Genomic DNA, 15669 nt, shown 5'->3' with positions numbered 1-15669 from the left:
CAACAGAGAGAACATGTTATTGCTTAGGCTCTGTCCCAAAACAAGAAAACTTTTTGAGAGATTTTCACGACACGATTGCATATTTCCTTAAAATACTTCCCAAAGTATCTTTTTTTTTACTTTTTCAACTAAAAGTATATTTAAAAACTGAATATTCAGAAAAGGCTAACTATGCAACAAGATAACTTTTTTCTAACGATTCACGGCCGAAAGTAAGTATGAAAAAAATCTAAGACTAGTAATAAATCACAAGGTGTGGCAACACTGGTTTATTTCTTAAATAAAAACAATGTCATTGAAAGTGTGTTACAAGCGGTAAAGGTCCAAAACGTTTAATTTGCACAAGCTCTAAAGGTATCAAAATGAAGAACTCAGATTATTACAGCTTTCGTTTCTAGTCAAAACTATCCTTTATTCAAAATTATTTCGAAATTTTACTAATAAGGAATTAAAATTACAAAAATGAAACCAAAAAAGAAAAAAAGCCAATCACAGAGAATCATCTCGCTTCATCGAATAGTATGAAAAGCCATCGAATTGACAACTGGAGAATCGACAGGCTTACGACAAACGAAGAAAACGCTATTGTACTCATACTGCAACATGGATGAAGGGTTTTGGCAGTAAGTGGTCTTTACGCCAAGCTCCTCTTTCTGAAAAAGGAAATAGTGTAAAAGCCCAGCCTCTTTTAATAACTTTCGCAGATTAGAATTTCAATCACAAATTGCTGAAATATTAACACATTTGCTCTCAACCATATTCTATTTTTTTTTTTCTTTAATTTGAAATAGTTTTTCAAATTTTTCTTTGTGCTAAAGTGACTTTGACAAGCTAAAAAATAAAAATAAAAAATCCAAAAAAATAGCCTCTTTTACCCCAACCATCTTTCGCTAAATAAGTTTAGTTTGCGGGAAAAACATCAGGAGTGGCGTTTAAATATTTAATTAACGTTAGCCAAAATCAATTATTTGTACTTCGCCTTAACGTTCGTGTGTTTGCGAGCGTTAATTTTCAGGGAGTCTGGAGAAACTAATTGGTCTCAACTATATTCTCGTTTTTTCTTTCATTTGAAATAGCTTTTCAAATTGTGTTTCCTGCTAATTTAAAAGCTAAAAAAAAAAAAAAAAAAAAAAAAAACATCCTAATAAGTTATTAAAACACTGCCAAATACGTTTAAATCGGAGGGAAGAGGTCAGGAGTGGCATTTCAAAAATTAATAAACGTTAGCAAAAACAAATTATTTGTATTCGTTAACATTCGTGTGTTTGCGAACGTTAATTTTCGGGGAGAAACTGGAGAAACTAATTTCTATTCTGAACAAGTCCAAAAATTCAGGGCTAGTGGAAGCACTGCACACAACGAATTTCGAATGAAAGATTTTAAGTCAACAGGAGGCAGTTTTGTCGAAGGGTTCTAAGTTTTTTTTTTCCAACACCAATTTCTTATTCTAAAATAACTTCAAAGGTGGAGTCAGGAATTATGGCTTCTATTGATAAAGTTGAAACTCCTCAAGGACTTAGAGCTGAGATCGTAAGGAAACTCAACACCTTTAATATGAGCAAAATTGGAAAAGACATCTCACAAAAAAAATGATATTAAAATACTTTCAGGTATAACTTAAAAAAACTGGATTTTGATCCTACAGACAAATATCTAAAATCGACAAGAAAGGAATTGGAGTCTTTGAAAAACAATTTCCACATTACCCCACAGTTTTATAACAAATTTTATCCTAGGGGGTGTTCTGCATCCAAGATCTATGGTCTACCTAATATTCATAAGACTGGAGCCCCACTCAGTCCCATTGTGTCAACTTTTCCGTCACTTGTTTTGAAATTAGAAAAATGGCTGTCTGTGGCATTGCGTCCTCTTTTGGGAACACAAAGATCATATTTCAAAAAATTCGACTGATCTTACCAATAATTTAAGAAATCTCCCATTGGAGGAGAGTTCAGTTCTTTGTAGTTTTGACGTTGTATCTGTGTATTCAAATTGTATTTTAAAAGAGTGTGAGGACATTTTAAAGAGTAAATTAGAAAAAAATTTTGATTTAATAGAACATGTGACCTTAGCCAGTTTGGATATTGAAGTCATTATGAATCTAGTTATCCTGATAAATGAATTTTCTTTTTATTTTAGTTTTAGAGGAGATTTTTATACGCAGGTTTTTGGGCTACCTATGGGGGCTTCTCTCGCTTCTTTATTGGCAATTCTTTTCATAGATTCTGTTGAAACCTCCGCTATACACAATTTATAATCTCCCCTTGCTTCTGGGATAGGTTCATGGATGATGTAGTCTGCGTTTGGAAACATGGGTTGGACTCCTTAGACCTATTTTGTAAACATTTAAATAGCTTTGATAATAATATTAAATTTACAGTTGATCTTGAGGAAAATAACAAATTGCCTTTTCTGGATATTTTAATAATTAAAAGGGATCTCCACTTAATCTTCTCGATTTAAAGAAAATCTACGTACAATGATAGGGATTTGAATTTTCCTTCGTGCCACCCTATGTCGGGGAAACGAGGGGTTGTGATTTCACTAGTGGATAGTCTTCAGAATTTGTTCCCAGGGATTTCTGGATTCGGAATTGTTATATTTGAGGAATATTTTGTTTTGTATAATTACCCAATTAAGTTCATGGACAAAATAATTGAAAATAGACGTGTTAAACAAGACAGTAGGGTTAATGGGATTTTTCAGTCTTCAGATTTATATGTATCTAAAAGTTTCATTTCATTGTCATATGTACCTGGTTTGGGTGAGAAGCTTTCATGGATTTTGCGTAAATTTAACATAGATAGATGTTTCCAATCGTGGAGACCAATGGGTAGTTTCTTTAGTTCTGGAAAGAATTTAACACGGGGAAATTTAGTAAGTGGCGTGTATAAGATTCCGTGTTCTTGTGGGAAGTTCTATATTGGTGGGACTCACCAACAATTTCTTGAAAGATTTATTGAACATCGAAATTCAATAGAAAAAACCCTGCGGTTAACCAAAGTATAAACACCCGCTGAACAAGTACTAGCAAACCTATCCTCTCCGTACAAAAAAGTGACCCTTTGTCCGAGACTCCGGGGACGATTCCATACCTATGCGAACCTGGCGACTAAATCACAAGTTCCGTAGGTGATTATACTTGTTCCGTAAAGCTGTATTGGATTTAATTTATTGGCTCGGAGCGATTAAGTAGTACAACAATTTCCCTCTAGAGGCGCTGAGGCACGCGGGGTCACTTTTGGAGAGTTTTGACTGTACTTGTTCAGTAGATGATTATACTTTGCGATTAACCAAGCCTCTGGAAACTTTTGTTTCAGCCTTAGCAGAGTATATTTGGTTTCAACCTGATCATTTTGTAAAATTTGATGAGGCCTTAGCCATTGAGGGGTTATACTCAATGGGCGAAAGAGGCCATAGAAGTTAAAAAACATATGTTTGCTAACCTTTCGATTAATAGGGAAACAGGAAATTTAAATATTGACTCAATTTATGATAATCTTTTGAAAAGTGAAGAGGGAATTAAGATCTTGAATAATCACCAGGGGACTATTTTACCTACTAGACCAAAACGATTTGCTTCACTAATAGCCAATGATTATTTCGCAACAGAATAACCAACGTAATTTATTTTTTTTATTTTTATCTCAGTTGCTTTGGTGTTCTCACTGAAGTAACTCTAATAGCTGCTTTTCCCTACGTGGATCAGTTTGCGCCAATTGTATATTTTTTTGGTGGTGGTTTTATTTGTTTTTAGTTTTAGTTTGTTTTTTTATCTTGTTCTTCTTGTGTTTCTCCTGTGCTGAAGACGTCCTGTTTTGATACTGGCGAACTATTCCCGTTGTTTTACATTTTTCGTCTTTTCTTTCAACTGGCCGCAGTCTCGTTTTTTTTTTTTTTTTGTTTTTTTTTCATTTAGATTTTTCTATCTGTTGGTTTTTGATAACGAATTTCGAGCTACCACAGTCGAGTAACACACCGTGCACCCTCGCAAACGCAAATAACTTTTCTATTATTCTCCACAACATTTCTATGCAGTGTTGCCAATGCTTTGAAATGAATCAAAGCACAATATCAACGATTTTGAAAGGTTAAACCGTTTCAACAAATATCTAAAGTAGACACACTAAGTGTAACAGACACAGAAGACATACATTTTCCTAGAAGGTACCTCAAAGTTGGCTAAAATCCTGTTTTCTGCTTTTTAAGATAAAGCATTCCCATCTTTAAAGACTAAAGTATGGCGTTGTCAGTTTATCCACCAAACTGGGCAATTAATATCCGTTTATTCGACAGTTGAATGTCTAAAACTGAAGTTGGAAATCTGTCATTTGCAGAAAAGACGTTTATTGAGATTCGCCCAGCAGTGGATCGAGAGTCAAGTTTTGTGGAAGAGGGGGCAATACTTGAACAAGGGGGACAATTTTTTTTAATGGAACCAACTATTTTTGGACCAATATTACTACGTTTCAGAATAAAAGTAAAAAATAGATGTCATGGCTTTCTTGATATGATGTGAAACGGCCCGTATAAAATGACGTATAAAGTGTGAAATTGGATACAACCTAAGTTCAATCAGTCTTGCTACATCAAAGTTTCAACCATTGCATGGTCTTATCCCACGTTTTTGTTCTAGTTGATTGTTTTTTATTTATTTTGGTCTCTTCATATGCTCCACTTTTGCCTCATTGTTTATTATAGGCTAAAAATAAATTATTATTATTATTAAATTTGTTACAACAAAAATTTCTCAGCTTCATTGAGCAACACCCAAATTCATCACATATTCAGAAACACACTCAATGCCATAAATAAGAATATAAGCGTCTGACCAATTAATTGAGCACTTTTTATGTGATACCTTGGATGGGATTTCAGAAATCCAAAAGTCTCTTACTTTTACATACTAACGTAACCATAAAACAAAAATAATTCGAATGTGAAAAATTACAGAGAACAAGAAAAGACTACAGTTGATTCATAACATTAACACAATACCAAACGGTCCATTTAAAATGAAGCATAAGCTATAGAATTGGGTAAACCAAAGTTCAATCAGTTTGTAGATATTTGAGACTTCCAATCAGTATATCCCTTGAAAAATTCTGATTGCTTGGCATCTTCAAAATTATAAACAAAATTTCGACAATTTGATCGTTTCTACATGAAAATTATCTTGGCTATAACTTGCAGATTTCGATCCTTTGGTTTTAGAAAAATTTCCCCAGAATTTTATTCTTTAAAGAACAAGAAGCCCTTTGACCTTAAATTATTTTTGAAAATTGTTGCTCAAAAAGAGAAAGAAAAAGAACCCTTACTTCAAATGTAAATCCAAATCCAGTAATGGCTTCTCTGACGGATGTGTAACTGGGTTCGATTGATTTCTCTCCTGGAATATCAGCAAAATGGTACAGCAAAGGACCCAGATTTATCCATATGCCACCTAAAAAAAAAAAAAATAAGATAAAGTCGGAATTCCATAGCACTCTTTAACCATAACCCCTCACTGAAAGCACGATGTTCCTTCCTTAAAAAAGGACATAGAATGGGACATAAGTTTTTAATCGTTTTGATTATGCATGGTTCTTTGAGTAAGTTGAATTAGAAGATCAATGGATTAGGTCCACTAGAAAGGGGAAAGTGTAGATTTAGGAAGGAACCCATAATAAAATAAACAGCATGAAGAGGTCAAACATACCATTTAAGCCCAGCAAAACTGACAAATTCCAGAATTTTAAGCAACTCGTTACTCAAAATTTAGTATAATGATTTATAGTAAACTATGCGGCTTCCTTGATGGGTTATTCCTCAAGGTCATCCTGCTAGGACTTACGGAGTTTCTGTTGTGGTTAGGTAAACTCAGGTTAGGTCCTCCCTGACGCCACACAAACAGGATTTTTTTTCTGGGGATAGTGACGACAGCTTCTGGCAGATGAAATAAACTTTCTATCAATTTGGTCTAAACATTTTGATCTCAGGCATAGTTTGATTTGAGGGATAGGGTATTAAGTGAATTTCTGAGCTCTGAATTCCTTTCCTTTACACAAGAAACAAGACCCAGACTGCTCATTACTTTTTACGATTGGGGCAAAAGGTTGCATAAGGTTAAAATTTTAGTTTTTACACTGAATTATCTCTAGCCGACCGAATCCTATGACGTAGTAACCTGCCTTGGCCTTGGAGAGGCATGCTTAGTCAAAACAACTAAAAAGGTTGCTACTATCAGCCATAAGTTACATTTTCGTCACCGCCCTTTGGAAGAAGACCCTGATTTTATTGCCATTCTAATCACTAATTAATTAGGTAGTGTCTACCTTTAATTCCGCGACTTAATACTGCAGACAACCATAAAATTAAGCATAACAAAATTAATGCCTATGCTGACGGCAAAACATTATAAGCGTAGAAAATTGCTATGTTATCCTAAAAAAGTCGCCTTTTCAAAAAACCATTAAAAAGTTTGCTCTGAACTTCCTCAGATTCGTTTCTGTTTTTCCTTCCATTTATGTATGATTATTGTTTTAGAAAGGTAAAAAGTTGCATTACAAAATTGACAAATCACCAATTAATCTTTGGCTAGTTTGAAAAGCTAGATATGAGGTCGAACTTTATCTTGTCAGGATTATTTAGAAACGTATCATTCTCTTGGCTTTTGCTTGATCAGTGGCTTCAATTCACAAAAATTTATGGCAGGGGGACAAATTTGTCTTTTTTTTCAACGACAATACTAAAAGTTTAAAAAAAAAAAAAAACACCTCTCAGAAAAGGTTTTTATCAATAATTACGGGGAGTGAGCAAGAAATCTAGGGGGTGTAACCTCCCCCCCCCCTTCCTCGATAACGTCACTGTGCTTAATCCTCCACATTTCTTAAAGTAGCCTCTGGCCATTGTGTTCAAGTAATGAGAAAAACCAAGTTTAAAAAGTACTGTTGAATTTCTTAAAGATTATGGTCCGTCTAAAATTTCAGATTTGTTTCTAGGTTACAGAAGAAAAAAAATCGTACATACACCAACACTAACAATGATTTGTCACCCTTTTTCCCCCTATATGTACTGTTGACTCAAGTTTAACTAGCCTAATTGTTTTAGAAAGTAATTAGCTTCTATTAAAAAGAAACACTTTTCTTCTTTTAAAAATTTTACAACTTACTAGCAGCCCAGCAATTGGTTGATTAATTTGGAAGCTTGTTCCAGGTCAATTTTTATATTTATGTCTTTCCTTTAAGTTATTCAGAGGCACATTCTATGAAATTCTTAAAATTCAACTTGAAGAATTAATCTTACCGAGAAAAATAAAAAAAGAAGATAAAGTTTAGCCTACCAATCATCAGAGTTATATCCAGATTGAGATTTTCTTGGGTACTTTGATTATTAACTGCACCCTCATTTCTCATTTTAAAACTCTAATTCATAAGCTTTTTTTTTCGTTTGTGGTCCCCTTTTTTATGGGACCCTGACGTGAACGATCTACATATCAATAGTATCAAAAAAGGTTTTATGCCATTTACATTAGCATACACCATTAAATTAACCTAAAACAAAATGTAATCGGGTTTATCTCAACAATCTGGGTTGGTTTAATTGCTGTCGAACAGTAAGATAAACTGACACGAGGGGAAACTGGTCCCTGGAGAGGAAGAGGAAGAATGAACGCCGCCATCTGCCGCTTCCTGTTAACATTCTAAAGTTATCCTAAAAAAAGAAAAGAAAAAAGAAACACAGTATCTTCTTCCATCGTTTTAAAACCATACATGTTCACACGATAAACTGACCCTATCTTAGAAAAAAAGGGTTTTCTTGGCCAATATTAAAAATCTGCAAAAGTTAACATCCAAAGAAAATTCGCCAAACCACAAATAAGCATGCTGACTGAATTGGATGGTCGGTACAAGCCTAGAAACCAACCTGTAAAGAAGATAACATGTTAATAAAACAATTCTTACACATTTTGCATGCAGCTAAGCTTTATCTTTACTTATTTCAGAGTTTTTCCCCTTTTTCTAATATATTTATCAATTCTTTCAATAGCCTTTTTTTCAGTTTTGAATCATCTCTAAAATAAAGCAGTCCAGAGCACCCTTTATAAAATTTGTTTGTAGAACGCTGAAGTAATTGCAGTGGCGTCGACACGTAACTCTTGAAAAAAGTCTGGTGACTAAAGACAATTCTATAATAAAAATATAAACAGTTTTTTGTTTCAGAAAAACGACCGGAATCTTGAGTTGGCACTTTTGCATTTAGCAAACTTTTCAAAATTAGCAAACGTTACGGCGAAAAATTTATAGATTTCTCAGAAAAAGTGGAAAAACACTGAAATAAGTAGAGAAAACAATTAGCTACATGCAAAATGTGTTAACTACAACTATTTTGCATATTTTGAAATAAGAATTGTTTTCTTAACATGTTTCCTTTTCAATAGGTTGTTTTCTAAGCGTATACCGAAGGGCCTTAAAATCTTTTAACAAGTATTTCTATAAATCCAGCATTTGAAATATAGTTTTGTTGAGTCTAACTCTCAAAACATAAATAATTCGCAGCAAAAAAAAAAAAAAAAAAAAAAAAAAAAAAAAAAAAAAAAAATTAGTTCATTAAGACAAAATTTATAGGTCAACAGCTGGCGAGGAATACGGAATACACTTGTATTGCTAAAAACGTCCATTCTTAGCTTTAAACGCAGCTTCTCTCCGGCACTTACACATCTGCGTTTACTCTCCTCCATTCTACTGCTGGCTGTACTAATCTCATGAATTTTTTATTATCCTACTTGAACTGCGTTGAAAACGAAGCTTTTGTCCAGCCCTTAAACCTCTTTCATTTAATTAGCACCACAATGCTGATAGCAGTGCCCATGGGCTATTTTTTTACTTTTTAATTCCAACTGGAAAACTTCTATTTTTTCTCTTTTTTTACAAATGGGTCACAAAGAAACAAAAAACACAACATTGAAATCTCCATATACTAAAAAAAAAAAAAAAAAAAAAAAAAAAAAAAAAAAAAAAAAACCTCTTAATTTCAAAATAGGTCCCGACGGATAATAATCAAAAAAAGGACACTTCAACTACTAATACACTTCCTCAGGAAAAAAAAAACTCTCTGACTCTTCCTCTGTACCAATACCATGGTACAGAGTGCAACTCTCATGAGCATTTTCAATATTTATTTCAACTGAAAAACTGAAAACTTTTTCTTGCATTAGTAATTCCCGCTTAAAGATTCACCGCTTATGTTCAGCCGTTCAGTCTCTCTCATTTACTCTACAGAGATATACTGTTTCCGGTATATCTCTGTTTCCGGTAATCTCATCAACTATTTGAATTTTTAATTTCAACAGAGTAACTGTTCACTTCTCTTTGGTGACTGTAAGGTTTAGCTAATATTGCATTACTTTCAATGAGGGTAAATTCCCTTATAACTCACTAAATGAAAAGAAAAAAAATTCACTGCGTTTTGCCAACACTACCCTCCATAATCCCTGGCCAAATTCACGTTTCACTAGTCAATTTTCCCTCCTTCCGCCACGTCTCTGTCGGTCTGCTCCGACAGAAGTTTCCACTTTTACCCAAATAAAATATTCTCCACAGACAGATATAGAAGAACTCTTTTCTCATCCACATTCCAAATGTTAAATAAGTGAATTCTCTCCACCACACCCCTCCCCCACTCCATTTTACCTAAAAATTGATTAATGTCTAACTCAATACTTTTGAAATTTACCAACTATAAACCTTCAAGTTGCCAGTTACTTCTGGTGGCTGGGTCTCTAATTTCAGTCAGCAGACGGTTTATCAAAAATATGTTAAGAGCTGGAAGGGAAAAAGGATTTGAAAAACGCACCAAAAATTTTGTTAATATGCATTCTTGTTACATTTTTATGATTCAGACAAAAATTTCGGGGGGGGGGAGAGAAATTTCTTCAAACCCACCACACCCCTCTCCGGGAAACTGTTTTGTTTACCTACGAGGCCGTTATACGGTAATGACACGGTTTCAGATTATCAGCTGCATGTGCTATTAAATTAAAAAAAAAAAAAAAGTAAGTAGATACAAATTAAGGGGAACTTACCAGGTTTCAGAATGTTCCAAATAGTCTCAATGAAAGAGACAATATTATGAGCGCAATCAACAAAGAAACAAGTTGCGACACAATTCCATGTTTCCTTCTCCGTATAAATCTGGAAGTGATTTAGTTCAATTTAATTTATATAATTAATCGAATTTTGACTAAGATAATATTTTGTGTGAATGAATGATTTTATTAAGTGAGACTAAACCCGTACAGAGTATTTCACTATCTAATCTACAAAATACAGTACTAAATATCAGAAATTGAAGAAAATACTAAATAGCACAAAGAAAATTAGTGAATAGGCAAAATTTACTAATAGGAAGTGAAGTAAACAAAGGAGAAAAAATATGAAGATGGTAAACCATTGTTAATTCTCCATTGTTTAGGAATTAGTATGATTTTAGTTTTTTTCCAATCATTATATTGGAAAAAAATTGGATTATATATAATTTTGTTTTTTTTTTGTCAGAAGAAAGATCACGGATGCGTGTTTATTTGTTGTTTTTTTTATTTCCCCAGGGGTGATCGTATTGATCCAGTAGTCCTAGAATATCGTAAGAAAGCTCATTTGAACGGAAATTAAAAGTTATAGTGCCCTTTATAAGTGACCAAAAATGGAGGGCAACTTGAGCCCCTCCTACGCTCATTTTTTTCCCGAAGTCACCCAATCAAAATTTTGACATAGCCGTTTTGTTCAGCATAGTCGAAAATCTAATAAATGTCTTTGAGAATGAACCTAACCTAACCTGCAAGTTATGAACTTTGCCCATTGTTTACATATAGTATTGGTTAATGGGAAGTATAAAGACGTTTCAGGAGGGATTTTTTCTGGTGGGGGGTGGGTCGGAGCAGGAGGCTACGGGGGAGAATCCTTCCATGGATGATGTTTCCTTGGGGAAGGAACATTTCTATGAAGGAGGCGCCGGATTTCCCAGCATTATTTAAAAACGATCAGAAATTAAATAAAAAAAACAAGTCTTTTCAACTGAAAGTAAGGAGCAACATTAACACTTAAAACAAAGAGAAATTATTACGTATATGAGGGGGTTTGCCCCCAAGTCAATACCTCGCCCTTTTTGCTAGTTGTTTTTAGTACTTTCAAAAGTCTATCTATTCTAATTACCTGCCTTTGTGATTCAGGGGTTTGTGATTCGAACAAAATTCGAACTTTAGCGTAAAGAGCGAGGTATTGACTAGGGAACGAACTGCCCAATATAAGTAATAAAAACATACGAATATAGAAGTTGATTACGTAAGTTAATTCGTAAGTTACGTCAGAACAAAATTTCGAGAAAGCCATTTAGCCAAAAAAAAGTAAATTTAATATGCAAATTTCGTTTTCGCCACCAGATTCCAAGAAAAAAAAAGTTTTTTTTTTACTGAAAGTAAGGAGCGACATGAAAACTTAAAACGAAAAGAAAATAATCCGTATATTAATTGGGGTGTGCCCTCCTCAACGCCTCGCTCTTTACGCTAGAGTTTGACTCTGCCACACAACTTTATTTGTTAAACAATAAAAAATTTAGCGTAAAGAGCGAGGCGTTCCATATATGGAATAATTTCTGTTCATTTTAAGTTTTAATGGCGCTCCTTACTTTCAGTTAAAAGAACTTGTTTTTTTTTTATATTTAATTTGAAGTAAATTTGGAGCCAAGAGGTGGAATTTTGTTTAATAACTACATTGAAAATATTATCTAAGCCAGGAGCTTTCAACGGTTTGAGAGAATCAATTGCATCTTGTAATATATCAAGTGTTATTGGTGATTATGTATCTCGGTTGTTATCTCATGCAGAATCGACTTGACCTTGAATCTGGTGGCGAAAAGAAGTTTCAATTGAAGGATCATCAGCGGTAAACCATTTGTCAAAGAATACTTCTCCAGTTTCTCGGTACGATTCTTCGTACATACCACTGTATACAAATTTAGACAGTACAATCATTCCCTATCTCAGGCATTAGACAAAGCCGGACGAGATCCAAGTGCTCCGGAGAACATTTAAACAAGTAAATACTTAAGTGACATTAACATTTTTTCACGAGTAGACAAGTCAGATTTCTCTTGAACACAAAACTTGGCTTCACCTTTGTAACACTATTTTTTAAACAATCTAATTCTAAATTAATTTATTCCAATACATATATAAATATCGGTAATTAGTAGTGTAATGTTATTATTAGATGTTTTTAGAAATTACAAATTGGTTTCGAAGTTTCAAGTTGATTCTAAAAGCATTTTGAGAAAGTTTCTGCCAAAACAGGTGTCCCAGTGTAATATACACTGAACCGCTGATGCCAGATTAAAAGGGAGGAGCTGAGTGTATGTGCTGATAATGTAGTAGCAAAAAGTTACTGAGTTTGATTATGCTGTATAAATTTATATACAGTTGTACATATCGTTACCTTTTACAATATGAATGGGAGATACTAAAGAGAAGTGACTAGAGCATATTTTATGCATTCTACTCCAGGGATCTAAGCTACCTTTACCTTATACAAAATCTCTTCCAATCTTCAAGTTTTGACTTTTTAATTTCATCCGAATATAGCCTTTTTTCAATTTTCCTAAATTCAGTGAATTTTAAATTTTTTAAATGCTCTTCTATAATTTCACCTTATTTTAGTTAGCTCTGGGGCCCACCATCTTGCATACTTGTTGGGAATGATGTTTTTTTTTCTCGGGTATTGCAATTTCAGTTCCGACTTATGTCATACTTTTAAGTCTTTCAACACATTTGTCAATCTCTTTATTAAAGGCATGGAAAATGTGTCTTCGATGTTGTTTAAAATATATTTGCTAAATGTATTACAATTCAGTTTCTTGTAATTAAAACGTAGATCAGTCATACCAGAGAAGTCGTCAGTAGAACACCTTAGCTTAAAATAAATGTAACCTGAAATCTCCCAGGGGTGGGTTATCAACCCTACTCATTTTAGTTTTTGCTCGTTTTGAGTTTGACTTGGCTATTTATTGTAATTTCTGTTCGTTTTGAGTTTCATTTATTTGTTCATAGTGATTTGTCGTAGTTTTACGCTTGCAAGATTATTTGACTTTATTTCTGCTCATTTTTGGCTTAATGGAGCTCTTTACTTTTTTTTTGAAAAACTTGTTTTGTGGAAAGTTTAAAAAAAATTAATTTCAGTTCGTTTTTTAATGCCACAGTCTTTTTCGAGGAATTTTTTTTTTTTTTTTATATATATCTGTTCAGTTTTTTTCTGTTAGAATCCATAGTTTGAGTTGCTATTTGTATGTTGGAGAAACTTTTTCAGCAATTTTTAATCCTGACACAAACAATATTATTGAATTTAATTTTATAACTCCTGAAGTTGACATGAAAAATGCAACTTAAAATCATTCCCAAAAGATTCTATCTATGCTTTTTGACAACTTGGATACACTTACATTCTTTTTATTTATTTAAATTGTAAGAGCAGAATTAGTAATAGTATTAATCCCAAAAGTTTCAACTTAATACTCCCGGTCGTTCTCGATATATTGCTGAGGCGTCTAATTGGCAACCATAAACAGAACATTAACACTACGCCTTTTGATTTAGTTTAAAGCAACGTGTAGTTTTAAAGCATAATGGGCCGATTGCATGATTCTGGGGGATTGGCATATCCAATATCTTTAAAGACATAGTTGCTGGACCGTTCTACTCTGCTGAACAAAATGGCTGTCTAAAAATTTTGACTGGATGCGTTTGTAAAATGAATGGGCTTGAGAGAACGGCTGCTTGCCCTTCGGCTGCTTGGCACCGGAACTTGTTAATTTTGAATCCAATTAGCTCCTTTAAAACTTTCAATGATATTTCTAGCTACTATAGAGTGCTGCTGCCTATGATATTGCTTATATGCCCTTTTGAAAACCTGCATGCATACAGTTTTTTGTTTAATTGAAACTCCTCCAAAACTTTCCCTAGAAGGGGAAAGGGGAATTCTCCTTAATACCCTTAGCGTCATTAGTTACAGTAACTGTTGTGGTAGCATTAAAAGTATACACATAGTGCCTTCTGGTAGTTCAAAATACCCCACACCTTACGTTTAAAGGTCTGAATCAATAATATAAGTTGTTCTTCAGATATTGCTTTGTCACCTTTTTGAAAGTCCACATGCTCATAGTTTGTTTTTTTCAGTTCAACATCCGTCTAAATATCCCTTAAAAGTTTTACCTTAATACCCTTAGCTTGCGCAGTAAAAATAGTTGTAGCGGCATTAGTAGCAGTATACGCAAAGCACCTTTGCTTTCTTCGACATCCCCTTCAATACAAGCTGAGAGTTCCAGCTTAATACCATCAACCGTTCCTGAAGCATTTCTGATGCGTCAACGTGACAACCTGCGTGGCAATAGTGTGTTTCGAATTAGTTCCATTTAGCTTCTATATATCCACAATTTTTCAAATTAATATCATGAGTTTTAATAGCAGTAGTAATAGTAGTCGTAGAATTAATTGTAGTAGCCTAAGCCTTAGTGGTAGTAGTAGTAATAGAAGTAGTAACAATAGTAACAGTAGTATGAGTAAAAGCAGGAGCATTAGGATGCAAATATTTTCTTTTGGTTAGTTCGACATCCCCACAACAAGCCCTGTTAGTTTCAACTTCACACACCAAACTGTTCCTAAGATATTACTGTTGCACCCTTTTGACAACCTACATACATACACTGTGTTGTGATTCAGTTCACCTTCCCCCTCAACATTCCTTGAAATTTTCACGTTCATACCCTTAGGCATGGTTGTAATAGTAGTCACAGTAAGAGCATTGATATTACTAGTAATAGTATTGACATATTGCCTTTGGATTAATTGAACATCCCTCTGATAAAGTCCTAGAAGTTTCAACTGGATACAAATAGCCGCTGCTATGACATTTTTGATATGTCCTTTTGATAATCTCTGTCCTCATATACTTCTTGAAATTTTCATCTCAGTGGTCTTAGCCTTACAAGTAGTTTCAATGGAAGTAGTAGTAGTATCAGTAAATGTAGCACTAACAGTAGTATTAGCAGTAGTGTGCACATATTGCCTTTTGGTGAGATGATCTTCCCCTTTAAGCATTCTCTGAAAGTTCAAACTTAATACCCAAATCAATTCTTGAGATGCGCTATTTTTATAATATGCATGCACATAGTGTCTTTTGATTTAGTTCAAATTTTCACTCAATATTGTAAACGGAGTAGTCTGGTAGTAGTAGTGGTGGTAGTTGCAGCAGTATTGGTAGCATGCAAATATTGCCTTTTTGATCATATCCCTTATCATTTCTTTAATTTTCCAAATTAATATACTTAGTTATTCCTGTGGTACACCCTTCTGACAATCCTTATGGACATAACGTGTTTTGGTTTAGTTCAACACCCCCTCCCCCAGCCCTCAGCATTCTCTGAAAGGGTCACCTGAATTCCCTCTGTCTTCTTGGAAAGTGAAGTTCAAGCATGCATTCCTTTCTCAATAATGTATACTATGTGTTAACTATGAACGATTTGCCTAGCTTACAGCCCTTGTCCTGATGAGGACTGTGGAGAGGCTGTCATCCCCAAAGATATAATTGCTTGACCTTTCAACAAGGCTGAACAAAATAGATCTCTTAAAGTTTCGCTCGGATATGT

General features: G+C 34.0%; 1 protein-coding gene across 1 annotated transcript in view; it reads right to left on the bottom strand.

Moving 5' to 3' along the window:
• Nucleotides 1-271: 271 nt before the first annotated feature.
• Nucleotides 272-15669, bottom strand: part of LOC148952411 (protein-L-histidine N-pros-methyltransferase CARNMT1-like) — a 90525-nt gene continuing 75127 nt past the window's right edge. The window contains exons 6-8 of the mRNA XM_089089872.1: nt 10064-10172; nt 5319-5443; nt 272-653 (exon numbers count right to left, since the gene is read on the bottom strand). Of these exons, the coding sequence (XP_088945998.1) occupies nt 510-653; nt 5319-5443; nt 10064-10172 (378 nt within the window). The 3' untranslated portion in view covers nt 272-509. The remainder of the gene's footprint in view (nt 654-5318; nt 5444-10063; nt 10173-15669) is intronic.

This window comes from Artemia sp. Qi Xiang Cuo, chromosome 5 (genome assembly GCF_049724085.1).
Source record: "Artemia sp. Qi Xiang Cuo chromosome 5, ASM4972408v1, whole genome shotgun sequence".
Taxonomy (NCBI): domain Eukaryota; kingdom Metazoa; phylum Arthropoda; class Branchiopoda; order Anostraca; family Artemiidae; genus Artemia; species Artemia sp. Qi Xiang Cuo.
Note: the sequence above shows the minus strand (reverse complement) of the source record. Positions and strands in the feature narration are given on the sequence as shown.